This window comes from Gymnodraco acuticeps, unplaced genomic scaffold (genome assembly GCF_902827175.1).
Source record: "Gymnodraco acuticeps unplaced genomic scaffold, fGymAcu1.1, whole genome shotgun sequence".
In the NCBI taxonomy this organism is placed as follows: domain Eukaryota; kingdom Metazoa; phylum Chordata; class Actinopteri; order Perciformes; family Bathydraconidae; genus Gymnodraco; species Gymnodraco acuticeps.
The window spans coordinates 8,028,505-8,049,853 of record NW_022990295.1 but is presented as its reverse complement, the minus strand read 5'-3'; the positions used below and the strand labels follow the sequence as shown (position 1 = coordinate 8,049,853).

Below are 21,349 nucleotides of genomic sequence, written 5' to 3'. Positions count from 1 at the left end.
GATGGATTTGGACATAAACGCGAGTGAAGTATAACCGGACGCGAGAGAGAGAGATCAGCACCTGCAGCTCTGCCCGCTGTGAGGGACCGGTGAGCGGAGTAAAACACACCTTTAGACCTAACACATTTAGCTATGGCACTGTCGTATACATTGAATTATTTTATTCCATTTGATAATATGTAATCAACTTAGGCATCCCTCCCAAAAAAAAAAAATTACAATAAAAAAATATTCATAACTCATATTCTCATTTCGAATATTCGATGAATCGTTCCCATCCCTACTGCAAACCATCCAATAGTTGTCACAATATTTCATTCACAACAAAATTGTCAACTAGATGGTGGCTCTTAAGGTAAGGTCACTATGATAACTCATCTGGATAGAATGACAATTCTGTCAATCCAGCAAATGGATGTCAATATAGTTTACTATATGTTTACTGGGACCTCTGATTTTCTGGTGGCCCTCAATCAAAAGTCAAGGGCTATTTTATGACGATCCCTCCAATATTTAAGTGATTTTTAAGTCTGGAACATAATGGAAGTCCAACTGAATGGCCAACAGACCGACACTGCAATACAAAAAACCATGCTGCTTGTGTGGCTAAAAATCTTAAACTTAATTCAACTCATTGTTAAACACAAAGTATCAACGTTTTGCAGCATTCATGTGGAACTCTATGTAAGGCCTATAAAGACAACTCAAATAGTTATCCAATCGTCTGAAAGGGGTCATGTCATACACATCAGAGGATCCTCATCTAATCAGACTAACATGCATGACACTTTCTAACCTTTAGTTGTCTGTGTATGATCATAGGGAGTGAGAACATTCTGTGCATCAGGATCCCATGGGAGGCTAGGACAGATAAATACCTCAGTAAAACCGGCTTGTCTGACCTGTTCTCTGTCATTCTGAACACTTTCCCATGGGAGACGTAATGGACACCTTCATAGGAACGCACCCATACAACCACAGGATTAGGTATGATTCTTTTACATATATAATACTTCTCTCCTTCCCACGGTGCCTGCATGTTTAGCACCCAGAGACTAAATCTGTTCCTTTTTACATAGAGCAGTATGTGGCTCCTCATCCAAGCCTTACTCACCGGCAACTGGTGGGAGCCTGTCTGTGCATGTGTGCCTGGCTGCATCTGTTTGTGTGTGTCTGCCCAAAGTGGGAGATAAATGTAGACGGTCATTAGCAGAAAACCCTTTTTTCCATGTCATTAAGTCACTACCTCTCCTTCCCCTCCCACTCCCCAGGCACAGGCCATGTGACGCTTCAGGCCATGTGACGCTTCAGGCCATGTGACGCTTCAGGCCATGTGACGCTTCAGTCAGTCTGTTCTGCACAGTCTCATTTCATTTCCATCAGCTGTGGTCCACAATGACTCATGCAGATTCAATGCGCTGCTGCGAAAGTCGGGGGAGGGAGGGAGTAGAAGTCTTGAAGTTAATCTCAACTCGTGTCAAGGTCTGTATTCGACTCAAAAAGTGGCTGTATATCACACACACACACACACACACACACACACACCCACACCACACCCCACCCACCACCCCCACCCACCACCCCCACCCACACACACACCACACAACACACACACCACACACACACCACACACCCACACACACACACACACACACCACACACACACACCCACACACCACACACACACACCCACACACACACCCACAACACACACTATAATAACAAGGCTAAATATGTGTTGTTTTATGCTAGAAATCATGAGGAAGTGGCACACAGATAAGGCAGCTCAAAGGAATGCACTAATACACAACACACACTCAGAGTGGTAAAGCCTGCAGTGTGGCACCCTCCTTTCTGAGCTGATCCACAGACCCCAGTCTGGCTCTACGGTCAGGCAGGCTATTAATAGCCAAACAATCAGCCATTCCCCACAAGGTAGCCAGCAACACTGGGCCAGAACCACACTCACAATATGTGTCTGTCTTCTTTCTTCAAACACGTGCAACAGACTCAAGCAAAGATCACAGGGCTGCTTTTCGTAAGAAATGTCAATGTTGTTAACACTGCTGTGACCTTGGCTTTATGTACCCAAGGATAAAGAACATTTTCTTCATAATAAGCCAATATTCTGTGTAGAAGAAGCTGTGCAGAGCTAGCCTATCTGATTTGTTCAACTCATAGCAAACACCTGCCAGCTACACACAGTATTTAAAAGGCATCATTACAGAGACAGACAAGCAGAGAGAAGAATATTTTTTAGAAATAGCCTACACTTTGTCCAAAGGAAAGATGCAGTCTGGTTAGCAATGACAAGGTATTTCGCAGCAGACAAACAAATACATTGATTGAATACCTGCTGATTGATTATGTCTTCTCTGAGATGTTTTTATTCCAAACGTCTCCTCCACAGTGCTGAATAATGTGAAGGCATACACATATAAGCACGGAGCATTGTTTCATAGCTTCCTTTGATATGCACATAACTCTTCGCAAACAACTGCCAGCGGTCAGCCATTTGATATATATGTCTTACTTGAACAGAGATACACAGAAAAATATATACTTTTTTAAGAACTCTTAGGAGATTTGGAGCCAATCCAGATTTGCCAGTGGATACAGCTTGTGTTTTCTTGGGTTTCAGACATCCGGGATAAAGAATAACAGCATACGTCTATGAAAGTGTGAAATAGGGTCACTGGATACTGAAGGCTGCAGGTCTCGTGTGTCCTGCAAATGTGCCCAGCTAGATCAGTATACTGTATATTAGAAATCACCAACTGCCCATGTCTTTCCTTACCAATACTTTTGTGCTGTTATTGAACTGGTTGTATAAAAGAAAGAAATCCAAGCAGACGGTTAATACAATAAAGCCACAAATAATAGATCCCAGCATGCTGCATGAAGTTGATGATTGTAAATGTAGGTGGAGAATGAGTTAATGATTAAGTCATGTATTTCTAGTTTAGAGGAGAGAGTTGTCTTTATTATTGTTGTTCTCCATGTTTAATATTAGTGGGAAGCTGGTTTGGGAATATGTTTTACATTTTGAGACCAAAAGGTTTAAATGTGTTCTGTGCTCACAAACAATAGACCAGAAGAAACACCAGTAAACTAAAACAATAATGGTGCGACTCAGATTCATAAGTAAGGGCTAAATGACTGGGCCAGGAATAATGGATTGGTTGAAGAATGGTAGGGGGAAGAAGCCAAACTGCCACTTTCAACTTACGTAAGAACAGAAATCAATCCTCACAGAACTATTTGTCCGGTCCATGCTTGTGATTTTGTGGTCTAATCATAGAGGCAAGATCTCCCAAAAATATAAAAGCATCACTTAATGAATACAAAGCCCCCATGGGAATTATTATAGTGTATTCAATTCCATCCAGAAGAGCTTGATGGATTTAGCAGAGCTGCCTTTTTTTGTAAAGCAGGACATTAGTACCCAAACAACTGCCTGTTTGTACCTGTTAGAGAAATCTTGCAAGTCATGACACACATGAAAAACATATCTGAAAACATCAGGTCCTCTAACTACAAACATGCCATTTCCCGCTGAAAGCACTCATTCTTCTAACTAAAGGTCAGCATTACCAGAGTGTTACTAAAGGTGTTTTATCTGCTCATTAGCTCAGTTTAAATCAGTGACTTTGTAACAATAGCGTGTGTGTCGAGGGGAAATGGCATTGATTCAAGAGAAGAAACTGAGAATATTCCCAGCATTGGCAAACACAACCTCGATGAAAAGAGAAAGCAGTCAGTTGCTATGATACAGCACAGAATATGCAAAAGGACTCAATGGTGTGCTGAGAGTGTAGAGACAACTTTGAAACACCACATCTTTACAACTGACTTCACACTCTTGCAAGAATCTGCAGTCAAGTACACAGTGGTAAGTGTTGATCTCAAGTAAAGCGGCAGGCTTTATAAAGACACACGTATAAAGTGTACACTCAGAATCCTATACTTAAAATCTTAGTATAACGCTCAAATATCAGAACTGAGCACAGCACTAAAGAAAGGATTTGATGTACTGTTACAAAACTTGAAATGCTATTGTTACATAAGCATGTTAAGCCATTTGCTGGCTGGGTGAATGTCCTGTGGTTTTTCCTTCTATGGTACTGCTCGAACATGTCAAGACTGAGTGACCGCATCAACTTCCCTAAAAGCCACTGGAAGATGTTTCGTCTGAAGCCGTATCCCATTTTATTAGTGGGATTTACAGCAGGGAGAAGAAGTTAACGACATACAGTATACTTTTACAAGACGCAGTTTGTTCATTAATGTATGATACGTTTTTGATCTCTCTTGTTATTTCACACCTTGCAAGAGAGAACGCGTGGCTTAGTAATACTGACACAACTTTAGCGAGTCGTTACTTCATTGCATTCACTTTCGATATCTATAATAGCAGCAGAACTCAGAAGCACTGAAGTAGCAGGCCTGCACAGATTGGAAATAGAAACGGCTTGAAACAAAAAAATGTCATATGATGTTTGTACAGTAGTGCTGTAGCGACGCGTCGACTTCAAAATATCGTCGACGACATATTTCCGCGTCGACGCGTCGCTACATACACGTGGGTCACCCAAAGCAACAAGCAGTTCGCAATCGCACTTCAAACACAATGGAGACTGAAACGGCTACCACCTCCTCCTCACAGGATTGCGCACGAAGCCCCCAAACGAAAACATCTCGCCCTAGGTCTTCAAAAGCATGGGAATATTTTAAAGTTAGTCCAAAACGCAAAGATATTTATATATTTATATCTCACTGAGACTGCTGCATAGCCTAGCAGAAGCAGCAGCTAGCTGTGGTGGCTACCATTAGCAGCTAGCATTTGCTCTCCATTTTTACATAAAATGGAATTATGGATTATAAATTCAATCATTTTTTTATACATAGACGTTAAAAACCTATGGATTACCGATTCAGTCAGCCGCGTTTTTTCTCATTTTATTGCCATTGAACACGTCTTTTGATCAGATTACGGTGGTGAGAGACGATCTCCCGAGAAGCTCTGTGAAGGTACGTGTTGTGATGACTGTATTTGCTTCCCCTGTCGCGAGTCCGGATCACTCAGTGATGATACTATATACCTACATAATCTGTGGAGTCTCAGCTTTAATCGGATATATTGTATGTGCAGCTACGATAAGTAATAAGGGTACTTTTATCTTGAGTTCTGTGCCAATGTCCGTTAGCATTTTTCGCTCAGGGGTCATTTAGATGCTTCTTATGAGACTTGTGTTTTGTTTTGGTAAACATGGTTTGTATCGTCAGTTAGCTGAGATTATTTCCGTTAATCTGGTATAACACATTAATAGGTTCTTAAATATTAAGATCCCCTGAGACACAGTATCGTGAAAAAATGTTTTTTTACATTACGTTTTTTATGAATTGAGCAACAGAAAAATAATCGTTAGATTAGTCGACTAATCGATCAAATAATCGCCCGATTAATCGTTTTCAAAATAATCGTTTCCCCCCAGCACTATTGTACAGCCTTGTACTTTTAAAGATCTCAAATGAATATATATAGAGAATCTATGTAAAACATTAAATTGAATGATATCCCCCTTTAAGTATGGATTATACTTTAGTGGCAGAGGAGACCAGGTTCAAGGGAATCAATGGCAGAAGGCCCTGAGGACTAAACATTGTGAATCAATTCCGCGTTTAGCGGTTGAACTTTTCAGATGACAGTGCAACTTGTAGTAATGGATGATCAATAATAGATTGATTATGTATTGGAGGGGCGTAGTGCCACTGAGAATTAAGGTGACAGGGGCTTGGTTACTGTGTCAGAGCGTATCTGTCCCTGTTAAGGTGAATCAGCCTTTACCGACTTACCTCAATGGAATTACAAGTGACAGTGCAAAGTCACATTGCTAAATATGCATGTGCTCTCATTTATATTGGATGCCTCTCCCCTGACCAAGCACAGTGAATACACCAGAAAAGAAACAGCTGTTTCACATAAGAGCTTTGCAGGGAATTTATAGACAGCTGGCTGGCATGAAATTGAACATAAAAGCAAACAAATTTCATTTCAAAATGCTTAACTGCTATCAAAGTGAACTACACACAGATGAACTAGGATAGCCAGATCATATCAAGAGGCAAATCTTCAAGGCTGGGCTTGCTTGTAAGCGTTTATCTACAACATCAGATGTTGCTCGGCTTGTAATTTCATACCACTAAAATGTTTCCCTAGAAAAAAAATGTTCTTTGTGCAAACTATGTGACGTTCCATGCAAACATTAAACTGGTATTATAAGCCGACTAAGAGTGCAAGCCTTTTTTAGCACAGCAACCAAATCCACCCTCATAACACCACACCATTACCAACAGAACCAATGAGTGAGTAAGCTGAGTCATGTGGACATCACTTCCGAGGCAAACGCAGAGCACTTGAGAGAGAGGAGGACTGACAGATGCACAGATTTCCCTGCCTATATTTATCTATAGTATGGCAGCCACCCTATATGTTTAGTTTGATCGAAGCAATGCAGGAGATACAGAATCCAATATTGTTTTACATAATGCTAATAACTTAACCCTAATAACTTAACCCAGGCCTCCTTTGACACGTTATTGATGCTTTTAGTATAATAGCTTTGCAATACCATGACTGATTTACTGCTTGCAGGAAATGAAGCCGCACCCATAACAAGGACATGCTGCGTGTCGAGAGGAAAGCAGAACTTCCAAGTTTTGGTTCCAGGAGCAAAAAATCTCCTAAAAAATGTACATTGACATTTGATATAACCAGGGGTGCACATAACCTTTTTGCCCTGGTTCTCAAAGGAGCACCTGGAGATGTTGCTTGGTGCTCATCCTTAAAATGAAATAAACCGTAACTTTGGAGGGGGGTCTTGACTTTATTTGCCAGACACACGGCACAGAACACACAGAGGTGAACACAGAACACACATGCAGAGGTGAACACAAGACAACATTAGCACGACCAGTAATCCTACAAGCTGTCATCACTACCCTCCTGACTGTTCTCCTCACTGTCTTCCTCTCTGTCAGACATGGTAGCTGATGATGTAGGCCTACTTCTTTCTCTCTGGTTGAGTCTGCGATTAGCTGCTTGCATCCACAAGTCAACAGCTGGGTTGGGGTCGAAAGTCTCTGTTGTCATCTTAGACAAGTGGATGTAATCAAGTAAGTATGTGAACATAACCCAATACTACCATAGCCAATACAAATGAATGTAACTTATTTTATTTGTGTTGTTCATTCATATCTTATTTTACCTTAACATTTATTTATTTATGCATTTTTTTTTTATCTCTCCAGTTTTAAAGGATATTTTGGGTTACTGTCCTATAGTATAGACATTGGAATGATTTACAACCTGTTTTATCCCAATAATTACAAAGGAGTGCCTTGGAAATATGTGTTTACATAAATTGTGACCAAACCGTTTGAATTAGACTAAGAGTCCTTTACCTCACTGAGCTGTAGTTAAACTTATCAGCCTCTCATCGACGGGAGGACTCTCCCTCCACATTATTGTAGAAACATCCTTCTTCTTATCTCCGTTAGAGCAGCTAGCACGGCACCAGATTATAATACAACAGCGCTGGTACCACCCTCCCTCTCTCCCTCGCTCACTCGCATTTTGTCTGTGAGCTGCGGGCGCCAGTAAGCCAACATCCCCCATTTTCATCCACTTTACAGCGCCCATCGTACAGGGCAAATGAAACGTGAACCGGGGTGAAAAGGGTGTTACATTTACTTAATTATGGAATAGTTGTTACATCAAGGCCGAAAATTAGGATGAGCCCCAACGGTCAAATGTTTTTTCCCTCCCAGAACTGCCAGCGCAGCGCCTCCCCAGATCTGGCGCCCTAGGCGAACATCTAGCCAGTGCTACGGGCCGGCCCTGAGTTCATATCATGGTTCATATGCAACTCGCAAATATCTTTCTCTCTCATCTATTTCCTCTATTTTCTCTATTTCCTCTATTTTATCTTTTCTCTTTTCTCTCTCCCTCTCAATGTTGGTACGCAAATGCGCTTTGTTTCAAATGACCCGGTGCTCTTTTTTTGGCGGAGGTGCGCATGCGCACCAGTTATGTGCAGCCCTGGATATAACAATAACAGCTAAAGCTCCAGACTATGAATAGGGGTGTGACAACATTTAGATAATTATTGGGATATTTGCTATCCAATTGTGATGAATATTTACTATACTATACTATGATGGATGTTACAGTGAGTATGATAAAATACAGATCCCCCTTTTCTGATTGCATCGAAAAGTAGACTTTTTTTACTCCGATTTGAATGCTTATGGACATTTCTTATACTATTAAGGTTTTCCTATAATTAGTTTTATAACAATTGCAATCCATCCCCTTGTTACAGTATCACAATATAATGCAGTCTTTATGAAATATAAACATTATGGACAATAAAATACAACTTTGTAAATAAAATATTTAAAAAGATCAGAAGGGGTCACTCAAGCAAACATCTACTGTAATATTGTGTAATGAACCATCATCATTTCATTAGTAAAATGTATCTTTATCCCACAAAATGATTACGTAAGCTATTTGTGCTGGATAAACATGTTGATTGGCCTTCTGACAGTAACACTGACTCTTCTTCCACGCTCAATTTGTCTCTTTCTGTGGATTAAATGCCACACAGTCAAGCCTCATTAAACACATGATCATAAAGTCAAAGCCACTTTTATGAAGGCCTGCCTGTTAGTAACCATTTCTGTTTTGCTCTTGTCTACCACCCAGTGATGTTAACAACATAGCCAAGTCTTTTCATATTCCCCAGGAGGAATCACACACGCTTGTGTTGATTGTGTACCATAAAAATGGCAGCAGCCAGGAGCACTCCATTAGAGAGGGCTGAGGGGAAAGAAATCAATTGGAGGGATATGACTCCCAAGAGAGGGACAATTAAAGACAATTGGGAGGTAGAAGAACTCTGATGAGACCTGAGGGCTTAGAAGTAAAACCAGCGGTCCCAAGCCAGGGGCTCTGGGGACTCAGCTAGCAGCAGGGGACCTTAAAGGGAAGACAAGTGGGGATTCTTCAGGCAAAGCACCATAAATCCGTACCACTATTGTTAATACATCCACATATTAAAGGAATGGTTAACATTAGCACAAATGGGATACACTTGCTTTACAAAGAACAAGAGATTTAAAGGTCACCTATTGTTCAAAATCCACTTGTTCATGTCTTTTGTACATAAACATGTGTCCCCTCTGTGTAAAGACATTCTGAAAGTTTCAGGAAAAAAGATTCTCTCTTTTTGTCCTGATCCATTTCTATAAAAACTGGTCTGAAAATGAGCTGATCAGATTTTGGCCTCTTTATGATGTCATAACGATGTTTTGGCTTGTGTGACCATTAGCCAATCACCAACCAAGGTAACCCCCCCCCTTATCCGCTGAATCTCCTCCTAGAGCACCATTGTGTTCTTTTTAGCCAAATATCTCTCAGAGGGGAGTGGCTCCTTATTTTCATCTAAAGTAACAGACTTTTGAAACAGAGGGGATTATGGGATATGTTTGGTATTTGGAGCCAAACACTTCAGAGACATGTTTTGTATATATCTGAGACCTATAATAAAGTAATGAAAAACAGTATAATAGGGCACCTTTAAGCATCCTGATCTTTACAGTAAGGGCGATTTTGGCCATACATGTTTTTTCTACTTCAGTTCAACTTGTTTTAACCGACCCATTTGGTATGTTACAGTGTGAGACGTGTGTCGCTGATAGCGGGGAATTGTCAGTGGATAAAAGGAAAGCAGGGAGACGAACCCTCTGCACTGTGTTGGCTCCGAGGCCTACAGTACAATAGCCTGGCAGAAATGTAACAGCAGCAACAAAAGGGGCTTGTTATCGTGATAAAAGATGTGGCCGTTGACTGTGACGAACTGAGAGCTAATATGTCACATAAACAGCCTTTTGTGACCACAGGAGGACACACAGTAGCACCGCCGGCTAGTACCTTGAAGACATTGTTGGTATATTGAAGCAACAATGTCTGACTGCATATTCCTCAATAGAGGTGATGCGGTTTTGATATAAAATAGCAACGCTGTAATAAATATAATCTTTATTTTGTAATGTAATCATGGAAAACAAGTAAAGCAATGTGTCAGCCACTGGACATAAACACATTACACTACAGTACCACTGTAGTGTACTATTCCTGTCGACAATAATCAGCTGACACAAGGTCATTGTTGAAAGTAAAAACATTGACTGATCCAAAAAGTTAATATTTACCAAAAATATGTTAAAGAAACAGGTTTTAAGGTAAAAAGTATCATGGTTAGCTTATTGGTTGTAGATTGTCTAGCACACACATTAGGGAAAGTACACTTTTCCATACTGCGATGCAATTAGAAAGATTCAAACCACCTTTACCAAGAGCGCGCAGTACAGTAAACAAGACATCCAGTGTACCATCTCAATAGACAATATAGAAGGGCGTGTATCAGTCACTCAAAGACAATGAGGAGCTCCCACATTCAAACAGCCCGTTGTTAAGGTCCATTGTGTACGTGTGAAAAAGGCCAATGGAAGGATTCATCAGGAGCCCAGATGCTGCATATTGAAACAGCTGCAGCTGTGGAAGGGAAGAACAGCTGATGCTACAACCTACAGAGTGAGACATGTCCTTTCTCAGAGAAAACATTTAAAGGTGGGGTAGGTACGTTTCAGAAACCGGCTCGAGTGCACTAACATTTGAAAGTACACAGCCGAAAAGAATCCGCCCCTTCCTTACAGAGCACCTCCTCCAACACACATGAACGCGCACATGACTTAGGTTGCCTATATAGTTCAGGGGAATTGTAAACCATACAAAACAGATAATTACCTGTCCAAGAGAAAAAGAGCGACCACGGCGTCAGATTTCAACTCGGTGTGTACGGGGGTTATTCCCTATCTTTATTCAAGAGTGTGGTATTTAAATTTCAGAGCATACTTTATTGAGTTCCTTCACTCAAACCCTGTCATCGCACCAAAACAAACCAAAGAGTAACCGCCCTTACGGGACGCTGTAATAAGTAAAGCGAACGCACCCGCAAGGACACCTGGCCTCCTATTGGCTGAGGGATTTTGACAGGATTGTTGCACAAAAGTTTCGAGCGCGCACATAATAAATCTGAGAGCAGAACAAATCTGTAAGCAGCAATATATCTGAGTGCAAGCGTACAGTTTGAGCAGAAGCAGAGCACATCTAAGTGCAAGCAGGCACTATTTGAGTGCGAGGACAGGGTTTGAGGGAAATAAATACATAAAGTATGCTCTCAAATTTAAATACCACGCTCTTGAATAAAGGTAGGGAATAACCCCCATAGGTGTGTTCCATCAGTAGTCGCCATCGTTGAAAAGCAACTCCGATATTGACTCTGGTTTGAATTCTCCTAGTTTCCACTTTGTTTTTGTTCCTAATTTGCTCCGTTACATTATTTCTTTTGCCACCAGTAGACGATGTCGAACCGAACTCTGCCATGGTGAAAGTGGCCGCCTGTTGCTGGCGAGTCATTGAAGTACTGTTGCAATGCACGCCCAATGACGGCACGCCCAATGAGGGCACGCCCAATGAGGGCACGCCCAATGAGGGCACGCCCAATGAGGGCACGAGATACAGTTGTGCGTGCACGAGATGGAAGGCTGACAGACAGGGCGGCAATCCAATCCGTTTAGCCGGCGCGGCTAAACGGATTGGTTGTACTTTTTACAGCTCCACGGCTTCCACAGATGACATTTTTTTATGGATTTTTTGTCAAAGCACTTCAGATATTCATTGCTATCGGATGTTAAGAGCATTCTATGGAATATAACAATAAGTGTATCTCGAGCCGGTTTCTGAAACTGACCTACCCCACCTTTAAAGATCAATAATAAACTAATTGCTAAATGTCTTTTGGGACCAATTTGAACTGCAACTACCCAGGTTTCTGGTATGAGGTCTTGTGTTTCAGAGGGTCATGAATAATATAACACAATGTTTCAGGACTAGCCATGAGGGTGCATGAGTCAACTGGTTGTTGAAACTCAACAATGAGCCTCATGATGCCATGGCCTGTAAAAAGCATTATAGTTGGGAAATAGACAACGATCTGAAATGGAACCTGGCTTGCGACACTGCACAGATGATGTCAGGCTCATACTGGTGTGATATTAACATGCATCATTGACAGCAAATGTTACACCCAATACTTTGGGCCTGATTCAGTCTCAAGCTGCCTCCTAAAATGCCAACTAATCTGCCAGGCTACTCTGCTTAATTGTTTGAATGTGTATTAATGCTATGCTAAATCCTAAAGGGGTTGAGATAGATCAATACCAAGCATGTGCTGTTGGAAAAAAGAGCATAAAGAACTATATGTGGTGATCTGAAAATATTAACTAAACGTGTCTTTTAACCCCTAACAGAAATATATATGAGTATGTTTAGTTATTTAATTTGCTATGATTCCAATTTGTTAGTATATTTGTTTCTCTTTTTCTTAAAATATTATTTTACTATTTCCCTATTGATATTTTTCTTATACCTATGTTTAAATGTCAAATAGCAAAACTGTATAGGATAATATGATTGCATAAGGGATACCATTTGTACATGTTGTACTTCCAGAGAGATAACAAAAGTAGCAAAACAAAATCAATGTCTTCCAAACTAAGAGCAGCACTTGACTCGCAGATATAAACCAACTAAATCTGGGGTGCCTGGGATCAGGAGGTGTTATTAAAGCCATATTTTCCATACCAGAACTCTTGAGCCAGAGTGCCTGAGCAGCATAGAGGTTTTAGAGGAGTACACAAATGCATGAGGACTTAATCAAAACAGCAACAGCATGTTACTGAGAGGGGACAAGCATTGTGTGGTAGATAGAGAAAGAAAGGGAGAGGAGAAGAGAGAGGGAGAAGCAGAATGTCAGTTCAAATTTCACAGCCCCTATTATAGCTCTGACACAGGCCAGTGCACAGGCCTCTCTCTCCCAGGGGACACACAGAGTCCTCACAACACACAGTAGTGAGGTGCCACACTGTAGCAGCTTCATCAAAAGGAGTGTCAATGTCTGTGGGCCACACAGATCGTACTGTATCTGAGCGGCCGTATTGATTTGTATTGATGGTGTTGACAGCGGCCCTGGCACTGTAGGGCATCCAGTTGGCAGACACAACACTGTCACACAAGGGTGACACCTGTCCAACAAAGCAAAGGGGCCAATGTTTATCAGTATCATGTGTAATAGTATCTCTCACGCAGCCAGTATTATTCAAATAGAGATAAAAAACTGAGCAGAGCCAAAAGAGAAACTCAGAAAGCCACTATGAATACTTAAATGGAAAGAAGCGAGACACAGTGAGTGCATTTCAGGTAATTTCCTGGCTATATGTCGACTTCCTCTGACTGCAGTGGTATGGCACTGAGGGAAAGGGCATGAACAACTGTCATTGAGACATAGGCCTGGTGAAAAAAAAGGGTCAAAAACTATTGTTGAAGATTGAGAAAGTGTGACTCCACGGTCAAGCCAAGGAGTGGAATTAGCAATGTAGCTCATAATTAAACTGTAACAATGTAGAATTATGGGGTAGCCAGATGATGAGGCTGCTACATGCTATTATGTTGAGTTAGAAAGGGAAATGCTATAAATGTAGCATCTTAAAACACAAGTTCATCTAATAAAGCTTTGGTTGTCTTTCCGTTTAGAGAGTGCCTCTGATAAGGTTGTCTAACAATCATTTACAAAGTGCCATGTTATAATCATTTAAATCAATGTAATACTTCATTATTATTAAAAGAAATGCACAGTGGAGGACTATGAGATTCAAAATGGATGTATGGTTTTCTTATTGTTCCACTTAATAGAGAGGCATAGCAATGAATGCATTTGAACTCCTTTCAAGGTCAAATAATGTATTTATGATTCCGAACAGATCTCTTTGAGCAGCGAGTCCTTACTGAGCAGCATTGCTAACACTGCCTGGAGCACTTCAGGGTGGACAGACATTCCAGTCTGCATATGCAGGTACGATGAAGAGATGAAAGCCAGCCAAGCAGATTTATTGTTTTGTCAACAAGACAAGACATGGCGTTAAGATGCTGCTGGTCTCCAGTTCACATGAGGTCAAATTGAATTGGCATTATTCAATTCAAAATGCTGAACATTTCTTATAATATCGTCACATCCAATTTTTCTATATGATTTCAAATGAGCAATCACAGCTGAGAAAACACACATCCCACCAAACACACCTTTATAATCCGTGGTGCTTACAACAAGGCTTTGCTGAGGCCCAGTGGGAGAGGAAGAGTGAGTCATGAGGCTTGCATGTAAGGAAAGATTAACGATAAGAACGAGTGATTCTGCGGCTGATGCACAGACTTTTTGCTTTCATTTTCGTATAATGAAAAGAGAAAGTCCATTTGTTAGAAAAATAATCAATGTGGCAATGTACAAGAAAGGTTACACAAACTGATGTTGGTAATATGGGGACAGAAGTGTATCCCCTGGTTTTCACCCCTAACTGGAACATATCATTCCAGATCACAATGTACTTTCAGTACATGAGAACATTACCTGATTCTTACATAAAACAATACTATGTGGCTAGCACAGTAGGCATCAAGGCAATAACTCAGAAGGATATTTAAGACTCCACCATATAAAAAAAGCTGAAGCTTCCTATGTAATTGGAGGAAACCACTGTCCTGGAAACCACTGTAGTAAACAGGGGATACCTCTTCTCACACAAACCATTGTAGCACTTCAAATCTGTTTTTCTTCCCAAAGAAGCCTGTCTAATATAAATTGATCCATGCAGACATGATTGGATGCTTCCACACATCAATAAAGGCTCTGGTAAACTTTGAAATCAGGCTATGATATGTACTTTGCATACGCCTGTACAATGGTGTAGGTGTTGAACCTGTGAATGTGAAAGTGTCATGAATATGCAGTGCAAAAATGTGCACCCATATTTGCAATGGATTGCATTTAAGATATCTTCCACTAGCACATTGTTTCTCATCACTCTAGACTTATCTCAATGACAGTGGTTACCCACAACCCATTTTTCAGAATGTGAAAAGCATGACAGTGAAGGTGTGGTGCCCTTTCTCAGAGATGAGCAATGATGACTGGCAAAGTAATGTATAACCCTAGTCACATGTTTGAAACAAACTACTCAAACTGTAATTACTACATGGACTTCTTGAATACAGGCTTTGCCTCATAATAACATATGAGCTGCATGGCTTGCTCCAAACAGTGTTTCCTCCTTCAGGTGGATGTAAACTGAATGATCACTGATTAACCATATGAGTATCATACCAAGTCCATCTTCTTATTGCATCAGCAACTACAGATTCTCAACCATCATATTTGTAAACCATTTTACATGAAATTAGATCTGTGTTTTCTAAAAATGAAAAAAAAAACGACTCAATATAGCAGATTGTTCATTGCGGCCTACATACAGACCATTATAGGGCTAACTTCAAAATGGGTGAAATTTAACAAACTAATCCAGATTATGGTAGTGATCTGACGGCAGGCAGATCAAAGGCTCTCGGGGGGGTTTGGACCCCTGTTTGAGAACCACTGGGTTAGGCTCTGGGCATCGATGGGAAAAGACAAAAGGCATTAGCTGTGGTGTAGCCTGACAGGGGGCTAGCTGATGGTGATAGTGAAACACCGACAGTGATTTTGTGCACTCGCGTTCAGTGAATCCGCAATGTTAAGAGGCAAAGATAACGTGTTGGGAAGAATAACGCTGCGCATCATCAGCCTCTGCTAACGTTATGTGCAGTAATGCTAGCTAACTACGATGAATTTGCTGTTTGAAATGTATCCTCCATTCAGACGGCTCATGTAATGATATTTTCTCCATCCAAAAACATACCTGGTCAACGGGGAGATTGATAATTTCGCTGATTGGCTGCAACAGAGTGGATCCAGTGCATGATACTGTCGTTTGGGTAGCCATGCTTGGTCGGTGTCCGTAAATCCTTTATCTCTCCTTCCTCCGGTTCACTTCATTCCCCTCGACTGCTGCGATGATAATACACTGCTGCCTCGCCGCCGCTGCTGCCGCTGCTGCTGCTGCTGTTGTTGAGACGGGCTGGACGGTTGTCATCCACCGCGAACATCCAACAAAGAGTACGTAACCGCAACAAGATAGATATCTACTGCTTGACCACTTTCTCCTCAACGCTTACGTCAAAGGAGCACAGGACGTCGTAATCCTAGCTAGGCGTCGGTGATAATGTCTCCCATTTGGCCTTATTCTATCGCTGTAGCACATATATTTGTTGTTAACCTATCTTAAGGGATTTCATGTGTTAGTGGCCTACTCTAATAACAAAAAGGTATGCAAATAATCGTTTTAAAAGGCGTCTTAAAAAACGTTACGGACGTTCTCGTTGTGAGCATGCGTGGTAGCTGTGTCAAAAATCAATAATTGCACTATTTTTTTACACTCTTTATATAATGTCTATAGCCTCATCCCTCCTAGACTCCTCTCTTCCCTTCCTCCGGGACTTGACCATGGATGTATAATAAGAACGTTTGAACGTTTGAACGTTTGAGTGAACGAGGACATCCCAATTAATACCTGAGGACTCCTCTGTCCTCGCGTCACCTCCTCGTGTCTCTCGCTCGCATCTTACAGAGGCGGAGCTAAGACGCAAGGAAGGGACGCGAGTGAGGGAAAGTGATGGGAATTCCGGCTCTTCTTGGTGAGCCGGATCATTTGGCTCGGCTCACCAAGAAGAGCCGGCTCTTTCGGCTCCCAAACGGCTCTTCAGTTTACCACATATTATACCTTTTAATTCAATCAAATGTAGCCCTGTTTTGACTAATGATTTATATATGTACACATATATCGCTTAAATTATTCAATACATCCTTTGTACTGAAGTATTCAAAAGTAAAAATTACATGTTTAATATAAACGATTTGCTGTGGCCAATTGTTTTCATTGCATTTACAGACCTGTGTAACTCTCTGATACCACCCCCAATGAATGCATTGACTTGCTTGTATAACCACGCTACACAAAACAGATAGCAACACCTATTCTTTCACACACAGTGACGTCACGAGCTACCCACAATGCAACGCGCGCCATATATATATATATATATATATATATAAACACGCCATTTTTCTGGAGGTGCAAAAATCCTGGAGGTGCTAATATAAACAGCTAGCTAACGTAGCCAGGCAGAGCGCACTAGTTTTTTTTTCTGAATTAACGACCGAAGAAATCGCTGCATGTCTTCGGATTACATCTCTGGACTTGAGGGGTGTGCTCTAGGTCGTTACCAGCGTAAACTAGAGCTGTGTGGGTTGTCGGATTGCCCTTACAATGTATGGAATTACGACCCTCGAAAGTGGCCTTCGGTCGATTTTGGCCGCATCTACGTCTATCTTCTGGAAACACCAGGTGAATACCCCACTTGTCACAATAATATTATCATGCCAATGCATATATGTGGTATTTTAGAGTTGACTATATTGATTAAGGCAATAGACTATGATATTCTGCTTGCACCTCGTGTGCAATGGCGGATACCGGAAGTACGGTGTCGCCCTCGGCCCAAAACCCGTATGTGTGTGTGAAAGAATAAAAACTATTTAAAAAAAGGGGCTACTGTATCGACCTATATAAAGTATATAAATATAGTTGTTTTTTTCAAAATACCAAAAAGATCCTGCATTTTAGCCATGCCTCATTTCGCTCTATTTGCTCTTGCCAGCATGGCCGTATCTACCATTGAGGTCACCGAGGTCCGGACCTCGGTAATATTTTCCGAGCTGTGTAACAAAACTTGTGAAATAATTGCACTAAACGGGGTTCTTTGAAGTACTTCCATTTACTGACCATGGGGGCTGCATAACTACGTAGCCTCGATTAAAGCAAACAGAAGAAGACGACATGTATCAACAAACCACCGCAGCCCGGACTTGCAGCGGAGGAGTGATGAGGTATCTAGAGATCTGAGTCCAGCGGGCTGCTTGTGTTTCTGTTCATCAGGACATCATATGACCAGCAGATCCTGTGTGAACGCTCTACGTTAGTCAGTGGACGTCCGACAACATGCACACTAACATTGAAGATATAACATTGTATTTTCTTTTTACACTGACTCAGATATAATGAAAAGACTACATCAGTCGAAGCTCAGCTTTGGTAAGAGAGAGACAGGACAGGCAGAGAGAGAGAGAGAGAGAGAGAGAGAGAGAGAGAGAGAGAGAGAGAGAGGAGAGAGAGAGGAGAGAGAGAGAGAGGAGAGAGAGAGAGAGAGATGGAAGTCAGGGAGGAACTGGAGTCACACAAAATAATGTAGGCTTAATAAGCCCATCTATTTATTTATCTATCTATTTATCTATCTATGTATCTATAACAATAGTCTTAATTTACAATAGGCATAATTTTAAAACATACATATATTGCAGTTATGATGTCATAATAACATACAATTGTATAAAACACAATTTGCTTACATCTTTGTTCTCTTTTGAGAATCAAACAAAACAGATTTAAATTAAAAAAAAGAATGCAAACAAACGAGTGAAATGAACTAAATTGCTGAATTGCTTTTAATTCACTGGCAGGAGCGACAAGTGAGGAGGAGCAAAAAGTGAACAACGAGGGAGAGGTTGAACAAAGAGAGAGAGTAGAGGACAGAGAGAGTAAAGGAGATGGAAGAGAGGCTGCAGGTCATGGAAAGGAGAGAGACATGGAAAATGAATGTTGACAATGTTTTGTGATCATTTTAGCTCTTCTGCATGTCCAGATCATTAATAGTAACAATCAACTGATTCTTATGTATTACACTTTCAAAAATAATTGATGCTGACATTGTCAGCCTACTGACATGGTTTGAAATCAATATATTATCCAATGTGTGACCCCCCATAGGACTTCAAAAGCACCTAACTAGATCATGAAAATCCCCTAAATCTCGGGGGGTATCCCCCGAACCCCCCTAGCATGTTTGGTCCTCGGTATTTAGGAAATCCTGGATACGGCCCTGCTTGCCAGCGCTGTTTTTGCAGGGGGCTGATTCTGTAAGCTGCAGGTGACTATGCCCCCCTGCAGGAGAGGGGAGCGTGCTTTGAGATCAGCTGCTAGGCTGCAGCGGGGAGAAGAGGGGGACAAAAAGAGATCTCCGTCCTCCGTGTTTTATTCTTATAGAAGTAAGAAGATAAGTAATGGGGCAGAAACTCTCCTTTTTACGCAGCGGTCCAGACATAGACATCAAACGGCGACACATATTCAGTTGCCAGTTACTTTTGCATTAGGGCAGGGATATCTAGATACTTTCCAAGGTTTGACATAATGAATTGTGCTACTTTTAAAGCAAGCAACGATGTTTTCAAATCTGTAATTAAAAAAAGCTCCTCAAAAACACTATCGAAGCAGTTCCTGCCGTTACTACGTTCAAACAGTAACAACGGACTATTTTTCTTAGCGGATGCATGTCAATTTAAATCAATACATAAAACTATTTTTTAAATCAATAAAATCATTTTCTAAATCCATAAAAGCATTTCAATTAATATTGGGAGTCATGTCGTTACTTTTTTGAGAATGTGGCCATGTAATAAGCGGGGAAATATGCACATTGCACATTGCATAATGTTCCTTCGTGCCGATCTAGATCCCTCCGCAAAAAAAACAGGCTCGTTCGCGGGCGAGAGCCGGCTCCCGTCGTTCACTTATTCGGTTCGCGACCGACACATCACTAGAAAGGAGTAGTCGAGGAGGGGTATTGGGATGAGGCTTATGTTTCCTTCATAAACCGATACATTCAGCCTTCATCTTACTTCCTCTGCCTTCTCGTCAAATCTTTACAAATATTGAAATGCCACCCACGAAGGAAACAATGCATACTAGTGTGATGGAGCGGGACGATTACTATCTTGATATGAGACTCTCTTTGGCACAAATAAAAAATGGTGAAAATGTGGGTGGAGAGATGGCGGCCCAGCCCTCCGTTATAACCATATATTTCCTCCTATCGTATGGAGAAGAGGAAATCCATCAGCCAATCCCATTTTGCCAAGGAGAGGGGGTCTTGATGTACAGTCTTCAAAGCAAATTGGATTTGAACTGAACACAATGCATGCGGTCACTGCCCTCCCCTCCACATTTATAGCATTCCACACATGAAGGAAAAAGGTGATGTAAGGGGGCATTGGTGGAAATGACTACAAAGAGGCCAGTGATGGTTGTTCAAAGGCCTGCATCTGCACTTTCTGCACTGGGATTTTTATTTACATAAAATAAATATAATTAACACCAGGAGCGTAACATATTAAATGTGTATTTGTTGTCGATGGTAGGCCTACAGTTCATATTCCCAATTCAATTAAAAATGTTAATTATGTTTTTAGTTTTACTGTGCTTGTAAAACAGAAAAATAAATATAAACACAAGAATATAGGTCTTTACGTTGCAGTAAGAATATAATGTGGAAATAGGCAAGATATACAAATGAAGTTGTAGCAAAGACAGGACAAATTGAGAATTATATTTTGACAATGGGAATACAACTATTGTGATCAATCAGATAGCCTTTGGTTGAATAGTTATGCAATACCATAGGGAAGTTTAACTTGCAGTAGCCTTTTATTCTTCATTGTCTATTTGCACCACCTAGTGGTTTGCAGAATTGTTCTCAGATTCTACTTAAATACAATTTAGGATATACATAAATTGAAGTTTCTCCAAAAACTTGTTTGAGAAATATTTTCATAAGCATTCATTATTAAGGACATGTGAAGAAAGATGTTGTACCATATTCCAAGTTCTTCAAACGTAACATTTGTGGGTTTAAACTTAAACAACAATGACATGTTTAACCATAAAACCTGAATTATTCCTCTGAAGTAATGATCATACTTCAAATGTAAAATGTCTTTACTGTCATCTAGTTTTGTTTGGGTTTTTTTTTTTAGAAAGTTTGCACACAGTAGCCAATAGAGGGCAGCACTCAAACACCAATGATAACTCATCTGACTGCAACCTAAGACAGGAATATTAACAGCGTGCCTTCACTTTTGTTGGTGAATGCTTATCATCAGCAAAGAAAATATCTTTATAGAGAGATATGAATGTAGATGAAGACTTATGAAGCAAATTGTATATCATGTCTTAATAACTTACATGTCTAATACAACAACTCGAACCAATGTGGTGCCCTACTAAAAGTGCCCTAAATCTCACAAACCAGGAAAATACTAAGGAAACTCATCCGCCTATGCATGATAATTCATATTTTTTATTTCAAAGTAAAGTGTATGTGCTTCCTAATAATGTCCTTGTT

At 40.8% G+C, this 21,349-nt stretch overlaps 1 protein-coding gene across 1 annotated transcript in view; it reads right to left on the bottom strand.

Moving 5' to 3' along the window:
- mboat2a (membrane bound O-acyltransferase domain containing 2a) overlaps positions 1-16,179 on the bottom strand; it is a 41,340-nt gene extending 25,161 nt beyond the window's left edge. The window contains exon 1 of the mRNA XM_034222216.1: positions 15,916-16,179. Coding sequence (XP_034078107.1) covers positions 15,916-15,999 — 84 coding nt within the window. The 5' untranslated portion in view covers positions 16,000-16,179. The remainder of the gene's footprint in view (positions 1-15,915) is intronic.
- Between the last annotated feature and the right edge of the window lie 5,170 nt (positions 16,180-21,349).